Source organism: Leuresthes tenuis, unplaced genomic scaffold (assembly GCF_036924035.1).
Source record: "Leuresthes tenuis unplaced genomic scaffold, fLeuTen1.0.hap1 SCAF_5, whole genome shotgun sequence".
Taxonomy (NCBI): domain Eukaryota; kingdom Metazoa; phylum Chordata; class Actinopteri; order Atheriniformes; family Atherinopsidae; genus Leuresthes; species Leuresthes tenuis.
Genome location: NW_027325359.1, coordinates 8489849 through 8514921, shown reverse-complemented (window position 1 = coordinate 8514921; position 25073 = coordinate 8489849). Strand labels below are relative to the sequence as shown.

The window sequence follows — 25073 nt, the reverse complement described above, 5'->3', positions numbered from 1 at the left end:
AAAACTACTCACAGTTACAAAAATAACTGAAGGATTTGATTGGAGTTCATAAAAATCTGCCAGGAAGATCAGTATGAACTTTGTGCGGGAACTTATGCATACTGCCGACTCACCGGAGCGCTTGTCTCTGATAACCAGGTTCTTTCCCTGCTTTAGGTTGATGTTCAAGAGGTACCTCTGGAATGGGGCATGCATTTGGACGTCAGAGCCTTGTATCAGACAGTCCTGTGGAGAATCATTCCAATTTACAGGCTTTTTCATATCAGCTGCTTGATTTACTTCAGTGGGCACAACACTTCAAAGAGTACTCACGGAGCTTCCCGGAGGTCCTAAAGCATTTTCATCAAAGAGGTCACACGCTTCAACAGACATCTAAATAGAAACAGATTTGAATTACATTACAAAACAAGGCTGTAAATACTGAGACGAGATATCTACTGTAGATGTGTACACTGACATTACTCTAAATAAGGGTATTTCACAATATGGTCTGTATGTACAGTCCTTATGACCTCAAATAATCCCTTTCAAGGATACAGCATGTCAACGGTATGTAAGTACTGTTGACATGCTGTAACATGCTGATTTTATGAGCCTTTAAGAGTTCTTTATATAAAGCTGTTCATGTCACATTGTGTCGCAGACTTGTAACACAGGTTCTTGAATGATTTCCATACTTTATCTAGAGCAAAGAGGACATGACGGTCTTGGTCTCAACTATAACCCCAGGCTCTCCCAGGTGGCCACAACACTGAACACTAACATGGTTCTGATAACATCATGTGGCACCAGTTACTGTTACAAACAATACGAGTGCTGTGTAACTACAATCATGTAATAAAAGCACATCAATAAGAAAAAAATCATGTAAATGTTATGCACATTTCAGAGACTCTTTGTCTTTGGAAAAAAAACCAAACCACACTATTTGATAGTTATATGTGAGTATGCAAATATCCCAGTAATTTAAACCACTGTTGAACATATCAATATATCCATAGCAACTGAGGTGTTTTACATGTACCCACTTAGCTTCACACACTGTTAACCAAATCATCGTGGCAACATCTATCTTCTAAGAAATGTAAAGTTACTAATGGGTCTGATGTCTCTGCATGACTCTGGATGGTTTGGTTTTCTTTATCACTTTTATGCGACGTTTCGGTGTTTTGGTTTTTTTCAAATAACACATGTCTACTGTATATAGACTTCATCTAACAACAGGGATCCTCTGACCAGGTATGTAGGAATGAAACTGACCTCCTCCATGGCTTCATCTGGCTGGTCCAGCTCGAGCAGACCCTCTACAGAGAACTCTCTCATCAGCAAAGGAGTGCAGGGTTCTTGCTCCTCTTCCAGTTCTGCAGACCAGGGCATATTGACTTGCTCCTCACTGGGAGTGCCACATGCAGAGTCCAGAGAGGCGCCATCGCTACTCTCCAAAGGAGTGCCTAAAAGTGGCATCCTATCTACTGAATCATATGCTCTTATTGCTGGCGGAGTGCCCCTTTCAAATGATATGGTTCTCTTTTCTGTGTAAAGGTTCATTTCATCCCCCATGGTATTTGCTCTTGCCAGGGCTGCAGCAACGTTGTCTGAAAGCACTCTTTCTGCTGCCGGGTCTTCACCAGACAGACTCACCTTCTCTTCACGGTCTGGTCTTGGTACATTGGTAAAAACATATCTTGGTGCAGGAATAGGTTCAAAAGAAAATGCTGGTACATTTCTCTTGGCTCTCTTATTCACTTGTGCATACAAGACCTCTTTCGAGCTTGACATTGTTTTGCTCTCTGGGCCTGAATTGGATGTGTTACTTGTTTCCTCATAAAGGTTCGATGTCTCCATGGGTGCACTGACTCTATTCAAAGGTGTAGCTGGGTGATTTACCTGAGGAATTCTCAGTGTAATTTCAGTGTCTGTGGCTGATTCGTTTAGTTTGTTCATGTAAATCGCTCCATCTGTGGTTGAGCTACAAATGGAATCGGTATCACTCAGGCCAGGAGAGAACGCAAAGTAGAGGGCATCAGAGTTAGCAAAGGACAGGTCTGTAGAAAATGTTTCACCAGGCACAAATGACAGATCTGGTACAGAAATACTGCGCCGATGGGCCAGGTGCCTCCCCTGCTTGGCAAGCAGCTTCTTACGAGGCTTCATGATGTTCGGTAGCTTGGTTTTCAGACGCAGGTTCTCCAGTAAGTTCCTTTTCTTGGCTTCCATCTTGACCGATACCCGTCAGAAAACAGCTGTAAAATAGAAATGTTTTGTTCATCACGTGTGCAGACATAGTGCCAAGCGACAGTAGGCTTGTTAAGTTTCCACTGTCCACATTCCAAGATCCAAAGATAAAATGTACTTGAATGTTATGATCAAATGTTACCAAGACTCCCAAAGACAAATATATAAAAACAATTGACCAAAAAACATTTTATTTTGAAGGTTAGCACTGTGGGGTTTGAGCCCTTTAAAGGAGAACAAACACACCCATGAAACTTGTTGCTGTTCTTTTCCTTAGTATCATCCTTAGTGTCACACCACACAGAACCTGCTTCTGCCAGATTCCTCATAAAAAGACAAATGTTTCCTCCTTATAAACAACCTTACAGAAGAAAAAGCTGACTAGATTATCAGAGAGAAAATAATAACTTCAATGGCAAAATTAAACAACATTTCTGGAAAAAAAGCTAATAATTCGATAGCTTCTTCGAGTTCAGTTAGACAAAGAAAACATACCTGCTCAGTCTACGTCTGCTGAACAGCCCGGCGAAGCTTCACACTGACTTAGTTTCCAACTAGTCCAGCAGAGAATTTTCCAGCAGGCACCTCAACCATCCTAACTATGAAGAAAAAGAGGATGTGTATGAGGAAGTGCAACAGGTGATAAGTGGTGGAGCCACGCTGGGCGAAACTTGTCGTTCAAGTCCCACAAGCTGAGTTTCAATCACTGTGAGAAAGAATGCCACTGTTAACTGATGAGTCCTTTCCAAATTGTGGATGGATGGAGCTACATACGATTCCAGTTTTGTGAGCTCAGAAAATATCTGACTACAAATACTGAGTAAATGGAGTCGGTGTAAAGGGAGATTAAACAGACAGTGAAACAGTGAAACGTTTGCTCACAGTACACCAGCCTGTTTTGTAAGCCTGTTTATTGTTGATTTGTATATTTGATGGTTTATTTGCATTTGTGAGTCAATTTGTCTGCTTTTAAACTCAGAGTACATTACTCTGAGTTCTCATACAGGTCCAAGTGTTTGAATATATACTTAATGCCATAATCTTGTCTAATTCTACAACACAACTGTCCAAAAGAGTCTCAAAATGCTTGTGATGGATTCTGCAACATGACTGAGGCGTATGAAATGTCAGAACAGATCTGGCACTCAGTTTCACACAGCTCCACATTTGTTTACAGAGGAACAAAGTTAGCCTAAGCTCATCAAAACTGCTTATTTGTGTTTGCAAAGTATAAACTACAGCTTTCTGTCCACACATAGAAGCTAATACAACACACCCACTGTTGCCCCCCCCCCCTATCTATCTCTCCTTGTCTGGGCCTAACAGTGGAGAGTACATGACAACAGATGTGTCTGAGTCTGGGCTGAGTCTTGTTCAATATTTGCTGATGTCTTAAGGAGATCCAGCCCACATGAAAGAACCACAGCTTGGCTTCAAGTTAAAAGGCAGGTTTGGGTATCCGTACAGGGCGAGCCCCAGTGGCAGGTGGCCTTCCAGCCTACATCTCACACAACTCAAACAATCCAAAATCTTGCTTGGTTACTCTACACATGCACACTGGACCTCATCCAGCTCACAGCACAGCTGGTGTCATGGTCGGACAGCCAAGAACATGCACTTGGGGGCACGCAAGCCGCCAAACTAGATGCCCGCATGAAAGTGTGAGGTTGTGAAGTACCCAGCTGACCTTAACATCTGTTTGTCTCACAGTATTTCATGTTTTCTTGTGTGAGGTGGCAAATGTACTGTATTTGTACATTGAAGGCATAAAGGGATCAACAGAATTCTAAATTCAGTTATTTGCTCATTGTGGTTTTTTTTTTTTTTTAAAAGTTCAACAATATTTTTTAACCATAAATATAATATAACTGTGAGGGCACCAGCTAAAGCTTCTTGAAACATGGTGTTTAGTCAGCATCTTCACAAAGGGTAGCTATATTCCACGACTTGCCCTCTGCCTTGTTTTTTTACTACCTTTTTTTTATTATTTACTTGTTGCTCCAGTTTTTTGTTGGAATATTTCCTGTTGCTTCAACTGATCAGATAGGGTACGAGGAGCTTTTACTTCCTTTACCTTTACTGTGCAGGGTGCGATAGTTGCATTGTGTGGCTCCTCTTTGATTTGTTTTATTTGTGTCCTCTAAATAATAAAAAAATGACCTCTTGAAAATCAAATAAACATTTGAGAAATCTAAAGAAAACACATCTGATCCACAAGTTTTGCTCACAAAACAGAATGAGAAATGTTTTGAAATATACATGACGTGTTCTTCCACATAGATATTGATTATGTGAACACAGATCAGTTTACTTCTGGGTGACCGCTCATGGCCTCTGTTCCGGGCATGATGCGTTTTAGTACTGTTAGAAAACTGGGATTTCAGCCTTCGCATAGCGTGAAAATCAGTTTTTTCATATTTTTTTTCATTTAAAAGTTATTTACCAAAGAAATTAGTCACCTTTAACTTAAGACACAAAGAGGCCAATTTGTATATGTTTTTAGTGAGCGCCAAGGAATGGACTTCCTTTGCCAGGAAAAAAGTCAGTTCTGGCAAAAAAAACAGCAACTCCATGGTGGAATTCAGGAAATTCATATCAAATTCTGTACACTTTCCTCTAGGACTATGGTATCTAGCTTTGTATTTCAATTGATGTTGTATAATGTTGCATAGAATGAAAACAAATTCTAATCTTTTGTAACACAAGGAGATCTTTTTCTGCTTTTCAGTATTTCTGGTTTCACAAAGCTGCCTCAATAGATCTATGGTAACCTATTGTTTAGGTTCTGCAGGCTAATGGAGGCATCTGTTCATGATGAAATTAAACATATCCTCTTATTTTCCAGATTAATTAAATAATATTTTGAATGTGGCTGAATGTTATTTCATATGTAAGTCAGACTTGCACACAAAGCCCCCCCATCTCATCCTTGCAGTTAGAGATTATTGCTCCCATAGACTTAAGGATACATTTGAAGAGAAGCTGTGTCATAAACTAGGTAATGAAATAATCAAAGTACACAATCAATTACAGAAAGGATTTTTCCTCAGTTTCTCCTTGATTACTTTTTTGTTGTCTTAGAAAGGAACGTTTTCACAATTCACAGTTTCACTAAAAAGAATTCCTCAACCTTGGAATATTAAAATGGACTGCATTCTATTGTGTTGAGCTATAAAAAGATAATTTTGTATTCTGTAATTATGTACAGAATCATGCTAAGGAGGAAGTCATAAGTCTGCAGGCATGGCACACATCCAGAGATGTTAAGGCCACCTCCAAGATAAACCTGCGTATATGCATTAAGTAGGAAATTTGCATCCCCTTTCTTGTTGTAAGTCTTCATTTCAATGAGCCAGTGACTTTAAGGCCAGAGGGGTTTCGTTGTGTCAACCAGCATAGGTTGGTAACACATTGTAAAGATGGATCTGAAAAGACTGATAGATCCCTCTTGTGTAAACCTCTGATGAGGTTATGGATAACCTGTATGCAGAAATAAAGATTCTAATCATTCACAAACTTTCACACAAAAATATTCTAGATATATATTCATATATATATATGTGTGTGTGTGTGTGTGTGTGTGTACATATATAAGCGTATGTAATACATAATTAGTAGAGTTTTTTTTTTGCATTTCATTGAAAGTGTTGCAGTTTCACCCTGCAGCATATTTTTTTTTTATGACAAACCAGTCAGAGCAGTTTGTTTTTCATCTGTTTTAAGTAAGGAATGACAAATAGGCATCATGCATGACCTTCCCAAGGTGGAATGCAGTCTTCACTGGTACACCTATGCTATTTGTGCTATAACATGCCAAGGTGCCTGCAGTAAAAAATAAAGATTACAATTTCCTTCTCGAGAGTGAACATTACAAACATCAGTTAACGATAGTGTCTGCGAAATTATACTACATAACAGTGAATTGAATAGTAACAGTGAACTCCAACTCAACCAGTAACTATAGTATATAGTAACTGTTTAGCTTAAATACCAATGAAGCAGTGAGACTGAGCACTTTGTTATTTTAAGAGTTCTCCATACTTACACTTTTTTACACTGTACTAGTACTTCCCCATTGTTGATCATTTATATCAAAATATCCAGAATATTGACGTACTTTATTTCTTATTCTTATATATTTTTATATTCTAATCTTTTAATTTGATGTCATTACCCAGCCTTGCAAATTTTGGATTGATAGATGCCAGGCTTTGGCAATAAGGGCCCTGTTTTGTGGTTTACAAAGAGGCACGTAACTGTGTTCTGATTATTAGAGTGGAGAGTGAAAAACTCACTTGTGTTTCCTTGAACTTTTGAATAGGAGGGCACATATGTTGACCTCACACGGCACATTGTCCTCCACTAAGAAGCCCTTACTTACCACAATGGCCTTTGTTGGTTTCAGAGGGGATACAATGCCACACTGCTTCAGGATCTCTTTATTATCTGCTAATCACTGACACAAAGGTTGTTCCTCCGAGAGAGGCCATACTAGTCAACCCTTTAAAGATGAAGAGGAGTGTAGCTAGAAAACACTTCACTCTGAAGAGTGTTTGGTGTTTGGCAATGCAGTTCAATGCAGTCCAGGACCCACAGTGCCAAAAAAAAAGGATTAAGCATGTTTTCCCATGTTGCGATGATGTTGCATGATGTTCCTTTATAAAGCAGTAGCTTGAGAATTTGAACTTTCTTTAGCCTATTTGCTACACCCTGAGGAAACAACAGCGATGGTTGGCTAAACTGTCACTGTCCCTACAAGAGTCTCAGTGTAATGTTGTTTTCCATATGATATAAATCAATAGTATGAAACTTGTATATATTAATTTAAGTGATATATAAGTGATGCTTTTGTATGTTGAACAACGCAAGCATCACTTAAAAAAGATGGAAATCATTTTATTATCAGACAAAAAGATGAATTATTGCCAATTTAATCTTAATAATTTCTGCATTTAGCCTATTTACATCCTTAGCCTACACTTATTTGGACATCATTTGAAGAGTTTCAGTATCTTCATTATTTTATCTTATAAAACAGGAAGTAGTTCAGTCAAGGTTCCTACTGTGTTTCTAAACAGATAACCCAAAAATCTGTCCCATTTTCCTTAAAAGGATTAAACAGAAATCAACATTTTAAACCCAGGGGGGTTAGGTAGGGTTGGAGCTGGTTGAAAACCTGCTTTGCAACTGGCATTAAGATACCCACATCAGGACAGGCCAAGTTCTCCTACAGTCAGTGAAGAGGACTCACGGCCAAGGAGTTCTGCTTTATTGTACCACAGTGCCTCCTGATGGCAATACTGTGCAAATGCAGTGATATCTGCAATTTAAAAAACAAAAAGTCAAGAGGAAACTTACTGTAGCTTGCCACTAGATGCCAGCTGTGAAACACTATATAATTTGATAGGTTGTAATCGTCTGCCCCATGGTGAGAATTCATACTGTGTGAAGTTACAAATAACAAATCTGTAGGTTTGAGCTTTTCCACTAAGTGTAATCAACACTTTTATGAGAACTTTTGAATGTACTACACTTTTATACATTTTAAAATGCTATATGTAATTAGTTAAAATGGCACTTCCTGCTTCTATTCAGCTTAATTCTACATACAGTTATTGTACCACTTACTTCAGCGCCCCTGTGTCACTTTGATTTGCCATCAATACAGCAAACAATAAATCCATACAATAAGTTCCGAAGCACTTACAGAGAAAAAAATAATAATAATGCTGAGATTTGTCTGGCGTCATTCCTCTGTTTCCAGAGTCTTGTTTCTGACATTCATATTCCAAAGACTGGGAACATAACAAAGTGTCCTACATTTAACTGTATAGTAAAAGTACTTAGACGGGGAGAAATTCCGTATTGCAATGCAACACTTTTTTTCAGCTCGTACCACTGATAGTAGCAGGTCCCACTGTACCAACTGATACAGGAGGCAAAACAGGAGCTTAATTCAAACATTCAAAGATGAGTAGACAGTGAGTTGAGATTGAGCATACACTGAGGTGTTTAATAAAGTTGACAGTTTCTACTGTTTGGGACTTCACAGGAGAACAAATTCTATGAAAGAGTTGTTTACTTCATTTTATACAGAATAAGAGAGATAAACTAAATTACACAAGAAAGCCAATATTTGTACTTTTGTGTAGAATACAAATTTTGTACAACAACATCTAGCATAGTATCTTAATTGTTTAATAAAAAGTTCACTTGAATATTTATTGTATGTTGAAAATAAAATAACACATTCAAGGGAAATAAAATGCAGATTAACTTAAAGTCTATTTCGATTTTGAAACAAATAATTTCATTATTGGCAACAAAGTCCAGCTTGTGCCGCCAAACGGTCTGAGCACTCAAACCGAAAACAGCTTCTTTAGTTAAGTGAACTACCAACTACAAACACTTACCAAACACGTAGTTCTGTTTATAAAAGCCATGAAGCAAAGCAGTGTACTCTTGCACAGCAAAGTGAAGAAAATCCTCTACAGAGGTTCATCGATTACCCTTTCCTTTCACATTCATCAGCTGTGCACAATTTGGACGTAGACCAAAAGAGCAAAGTGTACCGCAGTGCATTCACCATGCATTTTCTTGTGTGAGTCCATTCTGAGAGGAGGCAGGTCTGGTCAAGTCTGAGTGATATCTGCATTGTGTTTCTTTAACCAAAAGAAAACAAAAGTGGTGCAATTTCTCTTTGGGATAAGGCATTTGCTAACTGTGCATATCGATAGAGCAACTAGAAAATTCCCTGATATGTTATCGAGTGCTAAAATATGTGCTCAACTACGAGGTGGTGCTGCCAAGATAGGCTGACAATTTTTGTTGTAGTCATTTATTATTGCTATTTTCCCCTGCTGTGTTAAAACTGGATTACAGTATGGATTAATATACATTATGCTAAGTATGTCTACTATCGTATGATCATGAGGAGATGGCCTAAACAAATTACTGAACTGTATCATATAAAACTTGTAGTTACTTCCACATCTGGCACTTCAGAATAAGAGGCTAACAGTCTGACATTTTTACTCCTGACGAATTGCAGACTAAATATGACTTGTAATGACATCATATTCTTTATGTAATCCATGTGAATTGGGGTTAAAACTGCATAGATCCATACAGGCGTAAAGTGAGAACTGCCATGGAGCTTATGATGGGGGGCGGTGTAGGTCATAGACACACACAAGATATGCCATGGCGAATGCAGAGCAATATCTTTCTTGAACAGAAAACTTCTCATACAAATGTGTGCCTCTCAGAAAATAGATTGAAGTCAGTCGGTGTGTTTGGGTTATGATTTAGCTGCTAAATGATTTGTGTCTGTCGTGATGGAGAATTATAGAAGTCACAGCCCCTTTTTTCCGTCCTTTACAGTGCAACGAGACATGCATCAGCCTGACGCCACAACAACTCAGGATGTACTTGACTTCAGCGCCGTCAGATGATTTTCACTTTTTCTGGCTCCTACGGTTTCTACAGAAGGGCTACAGCACTCTGACTAAAAGGGCATGGATATGCAATACAATTTCTGGAGCCTCTGAATGAAGGAAACATGATTATGTTTAGACTGTGATATTTACAACCACACAAGGGCAAATGAATGATCAGTTTTGTATTAGGGTCAGCAGAGACTTCACCGTGTTTTTGTCTTCTGCTCAGATTCCATGAGTCATTGACAAGATTGTGGAGGTGGGTTTTAGAGATGGCATGTCTTTCAGTTGAGCTACATGCAATAACAATAGATTATTCTCTAATGTGGGGCTAGGACCTTGGATGTGAATGGTGGCAGTGTATTCAGCACCTGCTGGTATACCAACACAATAGGTGAGAGGAAACCCTATTTCCCCTAGCCTTGTGATCATCCTTCAGAATATGTGAAAATAGTGGAACGTCAACCTAGGAGCACTGTTGTTACAATGTCTTCAGGACAAACAAGCACCACTAATGAAGAGAAAATAAACTGACCATCTGCAACAAAAATACATGGGAGGTTATGCGATGACTCAGGTTAGAAGAGACTTAATAACATGATAAATATTGACCAGTGAATTATCTGCTTTTTAAGGGTCCACTTTTGTAAACTTGGCTGTAAACCACAAAAATATACTTTTCTTGAAAACGGTGATCATACTGTACATTGAGCATGTACTCACACCCTGGTAATATATATTAAAGTTGCTATTTACACAACAAAAGACAAGGTTTGGCTCAAACTTTCAATTGTACAAACAGAACAGCAAATGCTCATGGCTTTAGATATCGATTCAAGATCTGGAATACATGGTTTTACACTTTAATAAAGCATAATAAAACATGAAACTAATAATGAATGAGAGGGTGTGTTTGAGTGAATTGTTAGGAAATCATAGCAACTGTACAAAACACACACACACACAAAAAAAACAGCTTTGGCTTATATAACTGATGAACTGTTACACAAATGTGACCATGTTGACTTTCTCACCAGCTCAACTGGACAGGACCGCGTTAACCTAACTTGCGTATTTATATAACCTACTCTTTTACACTATAAAATGAATAGTCTGCCATTATTGCAATAAATTCTGATGCTCTTTTGTTTTTACCACCCACATTACTGTCTGATGTGTTCACAACAGTTTTCCTAACTGTTGAGATTATTTACTGTGTTATCATAGCTCCTGGATAGCAATAACTCCATGTGCTCTGTGTCTCCTGATCAAATTAGAAGAGGCCACTTGAAATATAGGTCTTGTGTGGTAAATAGCACTGTTTTAAAAATAGTTCTTGCAGTGAACATCATATGTATCGAGAGTTCTCTCAGCCTGAAAGCAACACAACTTTCTCTGATTGTTGCAAACTTGCGAGCACAACAGCAATACAGCAACTACATGTAAGTGTCTGACGAGACCAGTGACTACAATAATCTACCACCTATAGTTTAACATTTTTCTTTGAACATCTTCCGTCTGCAGATGCCATCTGAATTGCACCAAGTACCTGATACCACCTGCTTGTGCATGTAATTCAGTCCAGCCAACTGACTTTTTTCTTTCAACTTACTGTATCAGTTTTGAGAATTTACTTTAGATATGTCCTGACATGTCTTATAACCTTATATCTCAGTCTTACAAATTGAATTGGAGTTGAATAACGATATCATAATGATAGCTCTAAGGACCCTTGCTCCTCCTTCTATCCCCATATCTAACCCCTCCCTCTCTCTGACTGGCTGGTGACTGGAGGCTTTATCAGGGCTCTTTATGTCACCCACGTGTCCATGCGCAAGCGCTTGACCGATGGGCTCTCCCTTTCCTCAGAGCCAGCAGGGGGTCTTCCAAGTCCCAGCGGGGAGTGGAAGTCTGGCCTGTGGTCTTCACGGTCGCTCCCGTCATATGAGCTACAAGACGAACTGAGGCTGTCAGCAGGTGAACGTCCCAGAACTTCCTGTCGGCTGGACCCTTGCTGAGGCTGTTGCTGGGGGAAACAAGACGGGGTGACTCGCTCCCGCGGTGGCGAAATGGGCTCGGACTTGATGTTTATGCTCTGGCTGGTGTTGATGGATAGGTTGGAGCCCTGAGGTAGGTGACCTCCACCGCTGCAGCAGAGGTAAGCAGGACATTTTGTGATCAGTTCAAAAAACAAGTGTAAAGAGCAACAAGCCAGGAATATATAGAGGGGTGATTCAGCATGACATCACAGAGCAATGTCGATGCTGCTTTTATGTGCAGGCGTCTGGAGAGTGTGCGTTTGTTTGTAAGAGTGTTACTCACACCAAAGAATTAAGAGCTGCCTGGCCCAGTTGATGCTGTTGCCATGCCGACATGGAGCCCAGTGAGAGCCCAGGAGAGCTGAAGCCCTGTAGGGAAGAGATCTCTGCACTGCTCAGGGAGTACTCTGTAAAAACAAAACCATCCACACACACACTGAGAACTCACTCACATTTCACTTTCAACAATGAGAAAAGAGAAGGAACCAACAGCGTGTACTACAAACAGATACAAAGTTGTTTTACTTCTTAGGGAGCAGAAGAAGGTCCAGACTCACCAGCAGGATTGTAGGAGGTGGGCATGCCTGAGTAGACCAGGCCCTGTGGGGGTAAGCTGGGGGTGGTAACAGACACCACAGGAGTGGCAAGTGGCTGAGTGGACTGAGAACTGCTTATCCTATGGGTGTTCTGAAAAACACACACGGAAAACGAGACAGAAAATAAATAAACCCAAAAAATGGTAATTCAGACTTTGAATCAAAAAGTATTTTCTTATGATTTAGAATCATTGGACTGCTTCTATTTTTAATTCTATTTAGTATTGCTTCATACTGTCCACTTTGACAGGCAGAGACAATAAGCCACAAGGTGGCAGTGTAGCTTCACGGTAAAGCATCTTCAGATTTTTAGCATTCATTATTAACTGTAAATTGTTCAAAATGTTCAAATACATCTTTTTTCAAAAAGCTGTTGAGAAAACTAGAATTTATAAGATACTTTTGATAACGGTGACCTAAAGAAAAAAAATGGTAGATGTACACGTGAATTTTCAGCATAGAAGACAAAAATCATCACAATAGCATAAACATAGTTTTCTGGACTACAGTGACATGAACAATTTGTTTTTGCTGCTGTTTCAAATGGACAACTGACGGACAGAATCAGTACAGAAATCACAGAATCTCACTGGCAGGCTCTTACTGCTTTTTAACTTTGGTAGACATGGAGAAAAATGCTTTTTTTGGATAGTTTAAAGCAGGTTAGGATACTTGCAATGGGAAGACTCCCTTCTAGATGATCTATCAAATACTAAGTCAGAGGTAGAAGACACAAAGAGATACTAGAGATCAGTTTAACAGTCACAAAACGCCCAACTGAGATGGCGCAAGAGGATAACGCAAATGACACATTTCATTTCCCAGAGTGACGCACAGCAGAGCTCCAGTGGTTTTTAGTGCAGTGACTGGCATGCGGTCCACACAAACACACCTAGACAGCTTGGTGTGGTCATGCAGCAAACTTTGCTGTGAGCTACAAACGCATACACAGCCTAATAATCAAAAGCAGACATGCTGTCGTTCAGAACAATACTACAACAAATCCTCCATGTGTAATGTAACAAACATATGTGCAGCTGCCAGCAGTTATGTTTGAAGCCGCATTGCATCATGATGTTGATGGCTTCCTAGAATTGTTCCAACACTATCCAGCCAGATGACTTCACCAAACCTGAGTATCTCACAGAATGATTTCATTTAAGATGATGTCATCTTCTCTCCCTCAGAAAGAAAGAAATAAATCATTTGTATTTTACCCATTGCTCTTAAATCGTTGAACACCAAACTCTGTTTAAAAAGAATTAGGCATTGATTTGCACTCTCTAACACACACACACACACACACTCAGGCACACTGACACTCCTGGTGGTACATGACTAACATTGACGTGTAGGGATTAGAGAAGCCAATTCAATAGGCCAAGTCAATTTTCACAGGCTAAACCCAAAGCATGCAGTGCCAAAACGTTTTGTTTTTTAAATTTCTTATTGCTGGCTGTCCTCAGTTACGACACTCCCTTCACTCTAGCATCTGTGATAACCAGAGGCACGTTCACATTTCAGCCATTTGCCCAGGCATTTGTCAAAACTCACCAAATCCATTTCCTCCTCCTCCGACTGCCCTCAACAGAAGAAAAGAAGAGAGTTACAGAGAAGAAGAGGAGCAACGGTAGATCGCTCGGTTGGAAAAAGTGACAGCTATCACCATTTCACTTTTAAAGGGATAATAAAGAGTAAAACTGCTGATGGGTTCTGCAGTCACTGTAAAAACACATCCATTTTGTTCAAAGCAGAGGAACCCTGGTAACTTTCCTTTATCGAACATTTGTGACCACAATCTTTCAACATTATGCAGATATAAAGTTCTGCAGTGGTTTGCTGAACTAAAAAGCTCTTTGACTGGCTAGACTTTGTGAAGGGTTTCTCTTCTTCATTATTTACAAGATCACTTACAACAAAGACTATAGAAATCTAGAGCTCATATGAACTCATTATTGCCAGAACTACAGATACAGTTCCTTCTCTTAGAAAGACCACACAGTGCAGTGCACTCAGAATGCTCCCTGGGCTGTAAGGAAGAACAAGAAGCACATTTTCCATCTTTTCTGTGCTGTGGGACATACTGCGGCCAGGCCAGGGCTCTTAATACCCACACTCAATCAATAGCGGTAGGAAGACACGACAAGGGCGACAAGATATTATCTGGCTCACACCCTGGGCCCCTGATTAAGACTTCATCTACACTCTGTCACACTGAGATGTGATTAATTTAATACCATTATGGCCTAATGACAGGCTGTCTGCAGACCTGCCACAGCCAGCACCCTCCACCGCCTCTACCACTCAAAAATGCCTTGTTGGCCCAGACAGGACTGAACCAACCTCCAGCCACTGCTTAACCTGTTCCACATCTCCAGCAACACAACCTGTCCTGGTATATATACATTCCACATGTGGACATGGTAACACATAAAGGAGGAGCACTTACAGTAACCGGAGGTTTATTTGCAAAACACAATCATTTCTGAAGAACGGCTGCTGTTACTGACGCCACACAAAGCTGGCTGCTTTCTGGAAGTCTCTCCCTTACATATTTTTATTTTCAAATCTTGATTTATGGATGGAGGATCTAGTTCAGCCTCAGGTGTTTGCTGTGGTGAGGGCACAGTGCAAGTTGGTAATTATAACTTGAGGAGGCCTCTCGTCTACATGAGAATAACTGAGAGAAAGTTTCATCAGACTCTTGGCTTGGTCCACATTTTAATGGAGGTAATTAAAATGAAACACAACACAGAATGCAAGTTGCTCAGATACAGATGTTTTTGCAGCTAAACATTACTCTTATTGAGGCGCCAACATCACCTGCACAATATGCAACGTTGATACGATAACATCGAAGGCTTGTGTGGGCAAATTCCTGCAAAACATTCTGCTGTGAAAGTCTCTATAAAGACTCAGAACAAAGCTCTGCTCCGCTCTGCCCTGCAGCAGAGACATTCAAAGGTCCTCAGGCTTGTGTGCAGTGGTGTGTTTTGTACTCACCAGTGGGGGCATCATCCCTTTGCTTGATGGAGGGATAACAACCCTAAGGTCTGGCTTGCGGCTTCCCATTCCCATGTTCCCTCCAGGAGGTGGCGGAGACTTGGTGGGCATGACTTTACCCAGGCCATTGCCACTGGTTGTGCTGAGGAGGCCCGGTGAGCCCCTGGGGTTAACAAAACCGTTCCCTGCAGAGGTACACAGCAACAGAAACACATCATCAAACTATAAACTGTGACCAACAACACTCCCAGTCATCAAGCAAAGCCCCCACACCATGTTGTCTTCCAGCCTGCTGCTGCACGCAGCGTTAAGTGTTTCCAACCCTCGGGGAAGTTTTAATCGACTCAGATAATTATCTTGCGCATTTACAAAAATAAAATGTCCATTTCAAAATTGATGAGCCTTTTATTTTTTATTGTGAATGATTGCATCAAAGTCAGTTCCTTGCATCTTGGGAAGAGGAGCAGTTCACTGACAAATGTACTGTGACTGCTTAAAAGAAACAACTGAGGCCATTACAGCTCAATAAGTACAATAAAACATTGCACTATATTGTTTTTAACACTTGCAATGCAAAAAATAGCAAACTCATTGACTCTTCTCACATGATTCACACCTTGGTGTTCATGGTCATAAGTCATTTCCCCTTATTTCTTTCAAAAAGCACACATCAATCCAAATAACTTGTTTTAAAACTCCCACTCCATCACACAACAACTGAATCTCCTGAAGAGAGTGAATGTTATCACTGGGGGTGGACAGTTCTCTGCAAGTCAGTCAAAAAAATTGTGCTAGAAACATTACAAACAGCCTTGTAAGTAAGAGTAACAGATCAACAGCGCTCAAGACTTCTGAGCAAGTTCATGCAGTTTTTTTAGATAATGCTCCATGCATTTAGCTGTAGCATTACACATAATGTGAAAAGTGCAGTTTTTTTTTTTTAAGAAGTATGTTTAATTGTTGACTGCTTAACGTTTAAAAAAAAAAAAAATTCCAAAACAAAACTAAGGTGTCAAAATTCTACCACTTAGTATCCACTTAGTTCACAACTTCTGTTGTTTTTTTTAAAAAAAGACAAGTTTCATAAAATGTTTTGCAAACCTATAGTAACTTATTTTACACTGTATGACTCATCTGCGCGAAGTCTTCTGTAGGATGCAGTAAATTTCACTCAAATAAGTTGTAACAATAAAAACAGGGAAGCGAATTGTTCTAAAAACAGCAGCGAAACAAAAGCAATATTTCAAGAGCACTTGAATCTTGAGTTGGGTTTGCTTTATGTAATTTCAAGTAGAATCTGTATTTGAAACCAAAAAAAATCCTGAAAACAAGTGGAATAAAGGATTAATGCTATCAACAGCATCAACAGATCAGTAACACTTCAACAAGTTGCTGACTTCTCCATTGTGTTCGGTGTACCCCAGTGAAACAAAGTGTGTGCACAACGAGGAGGCTCATGCGTAGGAATATAATGGAACAATAGCCCCGCTGACTATAGATAAGGAGAGCAACAATTCATGGTCAAATAAACAGTTATGAAGCCTACAATAGTATCTCACAGCTGAATCAACAGTGTGTACAAGCAGCTATCGCCATCAGCTCTGGCTTTGATCACACAAGACTTGGCCGCTGTAAGAAAACAGTGTTTACAGAATTAGCAGAGTAAATGTCCAAGGCCCCAAAAATAGCAAGCCTGATTAAAAGCAGCGAGGATGTCATTCAGTGGGAATGAGGAATTAGTGCAAATAGAATTTCATGTAAAGGACTGGACTGCAATGTGGCAATTTGGCATATAAAGTCCTGTCTGATAGCAACCAGTGACGTTTTTCCCTTCAACAGAAGTCTGCTCAAAACACAAAGCTGTTGTGGAGAAAAACAAGACGAGGGAGAAGACAAATAAGCTGTTTTCACAACAGACACTTTGACTTACAGGACAGAACCGCCATCCCTGTCATTACTGGGTGGCCTTTTCTACTCTGAGCCACAAATGTCCCACATTGTAGATGTGATCTGCAACAAATATTACTCAGACTGGAAACGCTCAATACTGAGATAAGTTATATTAGTTCATTTGTTTTCGATGCTCAATGTTTTACTCAAAATCACCAAGAAAATCAGAAAATACCTCGTTTACTAAATGTAGAAAAAAGGACATTTTTGACACAACATTTAACAGACCGCAGCAATATGTAATGGTCACAAGTTATTAGCAGATCGCAGCTTTGTTTTTACCGACTCATACAGTCGCACAAAGATCTAGAGAAGCTAGAGAAGGTTACCAGACATCCTAATATTCTCTGGCTTATTACAGCTTATCTAAAACAACAAATGTATAATTATTCCAAAACGTACTAACCAATCAGCCACAGGATCGAAACCACTGGTGAATAAGGTGAGGTGAATAACAGAGATCATGTTTTTATAAAGCAATGTTCTGCTGGGAACCACAGTGCAAAAGCTACTCAGGTACAATTGCTCAGGTCATGTGAGGTCCTGTGTGTGCCTGATGAGTTTAAGCTGTTTTGGTAGCAGGGAAATTATCCACACAGGTCTTTTTATTATTGTGCTTGATTGCCATACCTACCATTATGCATCTCCACAGCATGAGTAATAGGTCTTGTTCCACTAGATAGCAGCATGCATAAAACTTTTGCTGTTCTAATTGTTGTATTACTGGAATATAGTTACAATATCTATTAACATTGTGGTTACTGCTCACTGGATGTAGGCCTGTATAAAGATGTTGAGCTGAAGACAACGTATAAGTCAGACATTTACTTTTTCATCACAGGGCAAAGTCAGGGCAAAGTGTGTTTTCTGACTCATTTAGATTTGGGTTAACCCACTTGACTCACTTATCTGTGGAATGTGCCTCTGATTATGAATGGCTGAAGATGTCTAATGATGAGATAATCAAACGGTCCTTTTAAAGGAATATAAGGCAGGGAACATGTATCTGAACAAATACATATACCATAAAGGAAATACCAAAAAAGCCACAAGTTAAGACTTTCAGTAGGGACATTTCACCTGGCTTAGCTAAGGATGCCCTCGCTTTTTACTCAGGCTTCTCTCACAGATTGTTTCTGCTTGTAAATCCTCTGTGACTGAAACCTGTTGAAAGCTGTTTGGTTTCTGTTCATTGCCCTGAATTATTAACACGGTCTGGAGAGGGGCATTCCATTAGTACTCGGGTTTACGACTGAAACATTCAGTTTTCATTTTAAGTTCAAGGAAAGAAAATACAGCGACTTATTGTGCCCAACATCCCACATGCGTTAGGTTCAAGCAAAAAAAAAAGAAAATGACTGTGTCGATGAGAAGAAACAATGCGAGTGAATCAAACTGCAATGAAAGAAAATAAATGAAACGATGAAAAGAAAATTGCATCACACTGCACTAATTCTATCAGCTGATTCTAATCTTGCAAACATGCTTTGTAAATATGTTCCCAGGGATGATGAAGGGATGTGTATAGCTTGCAGACATTTTGCATAACTGAAAGTGCTCACTTAAATCCTCCCTTTTCATCACAACTTTCCCACCAGTCAAGGAGCAGAACATGTAATTAGGTGTAATAGTTAAGAGCTTTTGTGAGAAATTATGTATTGTTGAACTACAAACTTGAAGGTACAAAGTATACTGTAGTTTAAAATGAGCCTAAAAGATATTTCTGTATTATGTGTATTAGCTCCTGGGCCATTATCTCAACCAGAGACAGGAACGACAGATGGGTTGTTGCAAAGAAAACAACAGAAACTTCTTTGCCAGCAAAGGTTGCCAATAGTGCTCACATATGTGCACTTATAAGGGAGAAAATTTAAACAAACACCTCATAAACAAACCAGACCCTGCAATTAAAGCAGCTATCACAGAGTGAGCAGTAGTGTGGAAAATAAAGTTTCTCCCACCACTTTTAAAGGCACATATTCTTCTGTCAGTGGTGACACTGTTGAACTGGAGACGAGACATCTTACATCTGGCCTTTTTGAAATCCCTCTGCTGTGGTCATAGCTGCAACTTGTGAAAAATCATAACTATGTCAGGAATGGTCATCTGACATGAGGGCCGGAGAGGTTAGTCCTCCTTGTAGTCTCTGCTCTTCTGCACACTTGGTACAAACAACAGCTGCAGCATGTTCACCATTTGCCAAATGCTGACACCCCCTGGCAGGGACTCTGCTTCGACCCAGCACCACACCCAAGCCCAAAATGAACCTCACTCTATCTTCAAAACTAGCCATAGGTTGACTTTAAACTTTGTTACCAACGTCCAATCAAATATGACTTTAATCTTCATATATTCATTTTGAATAGTTATTATCATTGAATGTCTTCCTATTTTGTAAGAAAGATATAATGTATGGAGGACAACATACTGAGTGACAAGGAAAGAGTTAAACTCCACCTGCCTCCACGACTCACACAGCACATTTCAGCCATGACAGCCTGTCCGGTCATTGTGTACTGAGGACTTAGTGGGATGACATGGCCTGAATACCTACAGGGTTATGCTGGTCTAGGCATCTTACCGACCCTCTCAAGCCTTATAAGGGCTGCTGGAGTGGTGGGGGAAAACAGATGCACCTGTCAACTGAGGGAAGGAAATATGAAGTGGGATAACTTCATGTGAGTGACAATTTTAAAGGAAGTACTGTGTTTATTTACCTGCTGATGTCAGCGGGTAAACTACTGACCTACTTGGTGTGAAAACCACACTGACTGTGTGAGTGCTGTTGAGCCATTTCCCATCTCTGAAATATGCATTTAGCCAGACTTTCATAAATTTCCCATTGAGAAGACAACTGTCAAGCCAAGTGCATTATCAGTCAGTGATAGTGGAAATGGTCTTAAAGCAATCACAAATAGATACACAACTATCCAGCTCGTGGGCTAAGCAGGAGGCCTATTGGGCAGAGCTACAGAGAGCTAATGATTCTCTCCGGGAAGACTTACCCGCTGGGCTGGGGCCTGCACCACTTGGCACTGAAAGGTCTGTGGTATCCAGCATGCCACCTAATGAGATGCACAGAGTGATATGATTAACCATCTGCATCCTGCATGCTAGCGGAGTGTGATGGAGATGCCAGACCAGACGTGAAAATGTCAAGCAGATCTATCTTCACAGTACACAAAAGGGTGGCATGTCTCCACCAGTGTCCTCATGGTGGGAACATTTTAAAATATATGATTAAAGAGAGCAATATCTGCATGTTGCCTGTTTTCAGCATGCTTTGAGTAATTGAGCTGGTGAACGTAGCATTCAACAATGAGGATGCACCTTCAGGAAGCGGTTTTTCATACTCAGGGATATAACCAAAAAAAAGGAAGAAAAACAAAAGCGACTTTGTGGTAAATAATCAAGAAACAGTGGTTATTCTGAAGAACCATACTTTAGTAAACCCCCTGTGTATAGGTAGGTGCCAGGCAGCCTTGATATGAGGTTATATTTGAATGAGGTATTTCACACCTTGCAGCATGTACTTCCATTTTATGAAATGTAGCTGAATCTTGCAATGACTGACTGAGTCAGACTAGTCATACAAGTACTAGTTCGTCTGACATCATTTCTCCACAATGCTAATACTGTAAAAGGTGTGATGATGAGCATGCTAAGGGTGAGAAGAAATGTATCACACAAACACAAGATAAAGGGTGTTGGTGTGACATGAGTTGCTGTTTGGTCCTTTATGTCCAACACCATTTTGGAAGATCGCTAGCTCTTTTTTGCAAGAGGCAACCACATACTTTGATGCACAGAGTTAGAAGAATGAAACCAAACCCATTTCCATGCATGTATGAGGTTGCATGTGAACGAGGCTCAAGCCAACAGCTAGATTGTGTGGCCAGACATAAATCTGTCTGGCCACACCTCACTAATTAACACAGCATAGCTCATTTATGACACAAACTGAAATTAAGGTTGTTAGAAGTTTTTTTTTAGCACTGGAAAGAACCTTGTTTGCTCTTTCCCTATCCTTCCAGTGTTTATGCTCCATATTTAACACAGACATGAGAGTTGCATTAATCTTCCCAACTAAAATCAATGACCTGACCTTGGAGCAACTATTGGTTGTATCCAAAAAAATAACAAAAACATCATAGTACATATTGTTAATCACCATCAACACTCCATCCACTACTTTGACAAATTGTTTGGGATTTTTGTCCACAAACCTGCACCGCCTGCACTGGTGGGCCTCTGGGAGCCTCCACCGGAGCCAACATTCCTGTGCAGAGAGGCCTGCGGAGGGGACAGCATCCCACTCTCACTCAGAGAGGCTGTGGCTGCTGCCAGGGCCTGGCTGCCCAGATTCCCTCCTGCCTGGTACATGGCATTAGGATTGGACACAGGCACCGCCACATGCATGGAGAAGCTCTGCTGAGGCAATGCTGTGGGCTGGAGGAGGGAGACAAACACACAAATATTTACACAAAATGCATTCCAAATCCAAGGTCTGATGAATCTGATGGATCGGCGGTTGTCATGGCATCATTAACAGAGAGTCCCCGTGAGGATTAGTTTTAATAATTCAACACATTCACAAAATTGTCAAACATAGCACACTACGCAACTGCAAAAAAGAAAAGAGAAAAAAGATCTGCCTATCTGCAATTCACAGATGCTTCACACAAAATCTAATTTACTAAAACAAATGTATATAACATTTATATATCTCCTCTCACATCCCTCAACAAAGTTCTGTATCCACATCCTACAGTACATACAGGATACACACACACTTTCAATGATACACAGACACAAAAAAAAGAACAAAAACTTTTCAGAAGACATGCACACATACAGGTGACCACATTGGCATTGCAGCAGTCAGCACTTCAGACATATTCTTGCCCTTTAAAACGCCATACTGTGTTGTGTTTGGCAGCACAACAGAAACCGGTGGTAGTGGAGATTTACAGCGGCAAAAATCGCCACACATTTGCATCTGCCTCCAAAGTGCTGACTGTGCAAAGCGTTAGGTGAGAACGTCAGGTGGCAGCGAGAGCATTTCATCATAGCATTATCCAGTGAGCCAGTTGGGCATTGTCATTAGTTTGTTAATGGCAAAGTGATGCTCTTCAGGTCAGGAAAATAGAAAAAAAAAACTGTTTAGTGAGCATATGTTCTTGCACACTTCGAAAATTCTCACTCATGATAAGATCACAACAGCTCTGTGACATTTTCTCAGGGTTAGAAAGTGTGTAATGAAGGAGTAGGAAGATGGAAAATCATCATGTTGCGTCTTTTAAAAATGTAATTTGAAAGGATAGTTTTCTTGCATACAAAGATTTCAAAGGCAGGGGATAAATCATTAAGGAACTGAGGGGTAAAAAACATTATTCAGTGTGGTTACTCTTTAGCAGAGGGGTGGAAATCAGGATCAGGATCAAAAGAATCTGTGGTTCTGTATGATTAATATTCAAAATAGTTGCAAAGTATTTACTCTGGGTTCTTATGTGTTAAAAGAGTGACTGCTCCCTAATTTATGACAACCATATCCATGATAATAGGGTGTAATCTTTCTAGCAGAAGCGTGCAACATTCCACCTGTTCATGAAATGTGATCTTATCAGGGTGTGTCAAAATATCAGCTGCAAAACAAATCATCAAAACATAAGAAACAAATGCACACCCAGTAAAAGGGGGGGCATTAATCTTTAGGTAGTGTAGTTCTGGAAAAAGTTAACAGAAATTCTGGAGGAGTAACATAAAAAGGAAAAAGTTAAATGAATTAAAAAAAAAAAGAGAAAATCCTTTGTGCCACAAAGCCAAGCAAGAACATTGCATTTACAGTACTTACGATTTTATGATTTCTCATCATATTATCAAACTCCTCATTAATTTTTTTATACTTTTCTTCTGTGTGAGGAGTGAGGACATATGAGGCATCGGGGTCCGGGCTATCACAACCTCTGTGTTCTTTCTTGTTTAGCGCCTGTAGTGAACATCAACATAAAGACAGGAATCAACACAAAATAGCAGGGGACAAAGGAAGTACTTACACCACAGCGCTTGTACATTAAATCACTGTCTTCGCTTAGTTTGCTGAAATGGTCGTCCATGAGGGGGCTGTGCCCAAAACAGTCATCAGGATCAGGACTAGCACAGTCATTATGGCCTTTGTTTCTCAATTTCTGAAATGAAATTGCACAATTGAAAAGACATAGTATACAAGATGTGGTGCTGTGTTATTGCTACTTGTCACCTACAGTACTGTGCAAAAGTTTTAGGCTCTTTTGATGCTAAGGAGGCATCTAATCTGACCAAAATTCATTCTGCAAGAGTCATGACAAACAGAAGTCCTGCAGCTTATAGGGTAACCATCACAAAGACCTGATCAATTAACATTATTGTGTCAGCCTGGAATTAAACATAAACATAGACACAGACTGAATTTACAAAATAACTATGGCATTCTGTCCAAGATGCTTAGAACAACATACCAGTTTGATCTGGATCTTTACAGTTTTAAGGGCATTGAATGGGTCATTAAATGAAAAAAGTTTATGACACTTTGTGTGAAGTTACTCAATCACAGGTATGAAATACATCTGAAACTTCTGTACAGTACTGTGCTTTAACTGAAGTTCTTTTTTGTTGCAACAGAACAAAAATAAAGGCTATAACAATGCTGGGTTAAACTGTAGTTCAACATAAGACTTTAAAACATGAAAAAACTGAGACTTTTCTTTATATCCTTTCACTCTTTAGGAAAAGCTAAATATTGTCCTCTCCTCTTCCCACTTTTCTCTCGCTCCTTTATGATTGCATTCCCAGTCGTCATCTCTGTCTGTTCTTCCTTCTGTGTGTGTGTGTGTGTTTGCATTTTTCATTACATTTCAGTTATCATAAGCTATCCATCTGGATGATGGCACATCCAGTCTGTAATTCTGCATGGTTGTCACTCGTGGGATCTTATCAAAGTTAATGCATGAATGTGGTTAAATATGCTTATTTGAGCATGAAATTGTGCGATTATCATGAAAGGAAAGAGCTCAGAAGTACATAGTGTGGTGTGTCGTGGCGTTATAAAGAGCCTATTCTAACTTGGTGGGGGGAAAAACATGTAGCACAACTAAACAAATAAGCACAACACTGTGCCCCTTTGCTCACTTTCTTACACGCTGTTCTTTGCTCCTCATTAAAGCTCTGAATAGCTGTGTTAACAAGACTTGCTGACAGCATGTGACAGCTTGTGATATCAAAGAATTGTACATCAAAACATGATTTATGTGTGGCTCTCAAGTCTCCTCTATCGGGCTGCTGCAGGTCCACAGCAGCGCCCTGCCCTGTCTGTGGGTTGCCTCGGAGGCCTCGTCTCTACAGGAAGGTCACTGACTCCTGTGGATGTGGGGGTCAGAGTGGGAACCAGAGAAGAGGAACCTTCACACACTAATGAGACCCATCTCTCTGCTTCTGGTCCTCATCACCCAGCAAAGTGAAAAATGTGCGTGTGTGTGTGTGTAAGAGATAGAAACAGAAAATATATGAGTGAGAGTGTGCGGTGCATATGTGCAGTGTCTGATGGTTGTGTGTGTGGCAAGTAGAAAGGGGTGGGGGTGGAGACTGTTTCGACAGCTGCTGCATCCTCTGACAGCAATGTGACAGTACGTTTAGGTCTGTGCAGACAATGTGGCTAACCCAACGCTGCTCACCACAACCTCAGTATAAGCTACATTTCCTTAAACCTGTGCCATGGCTCTATGAGATTGCTGCATAATTCCAGTGAAAAATCCCTAACCATTCACTCCATTCCT

The 25073-nt window shown here is 40.1% G+C and overlaps 2 protein-coding genes across 12 annotated transcripts in view; both read right to left on the bottom strand.

Moving 5' to 3' along the window:
- mctp2a (multiple C2 domains, transmembrane 2a) overlaps positions 1-2231 on the bottom strand; it is a 29293-nt gene extending 27062 nt beyond the window's left edge. Inside the window, exons 1-3 of the mRNA XM_072385130.1 lie at positions 1261-2231; positions 313-372; positions 114-225 (exon numbers count right to left, since the gene is read on the bottom strand). Of these exons, the coding sequence (XP_072241231.1) occupies positions 114-225; positions 313-372; positions 1261-2217 (1129 nt within the window). The 5' untranslated portion in view covers positions 2218-2231. The remainder of the gene's footprint in view (positions 1-113; positions 226-312; positions 373-1260) is intronic.
- A 5990-nt stretch (positions 2232-8221) lies between these two features.
- Positions 8222-25073, bottom strand: part of mef2aa (myocyte enhancer factor 2aa) — a 59250-nt gene continuing 42398 nt past the window's right edge. For 3 of the 11 annotated variants that reach the window (XM_072385786.1, XM_072385784.1, XM_072385785.1), the window contains exons 4-11: positions 23117-23251; positions 21489-21711; positions 20268-20327; positions 15313-15497; positions 13864-13887; positions 12271-12400; positions 11997-12120; positions 8222-11821 (exon numbers count right to left, since the gene is read on the bottom strand). In XM_072385786.1, the coding sequence (XP_072241887.1) occupies positions 11485-11821; positions 11997-12120; positions 12271-12400; positions 13864-13887; positions 15313-15497; positions 20268-20327; positions 21489-21711; positions 23117-23251 (1218 nt within the window). In that variant the 3' untranslated portion in view covers positions 8222-11484. Of the gene's footprint in view, positions 11822-11996; positions 12121-12270; positions 12401-13863; positions 13888-15312; positions 15498-20267; positions 20328-21488; positions 21712-23116; positions 23252-23318; positions 23451-25073 lie in introns of all 11 variants that reach the window. The other 8 variants (XM_072385794.1, XM_072385787.1, XM_072385789.1 and 5 more) reach the window with 8 other exon arrangements.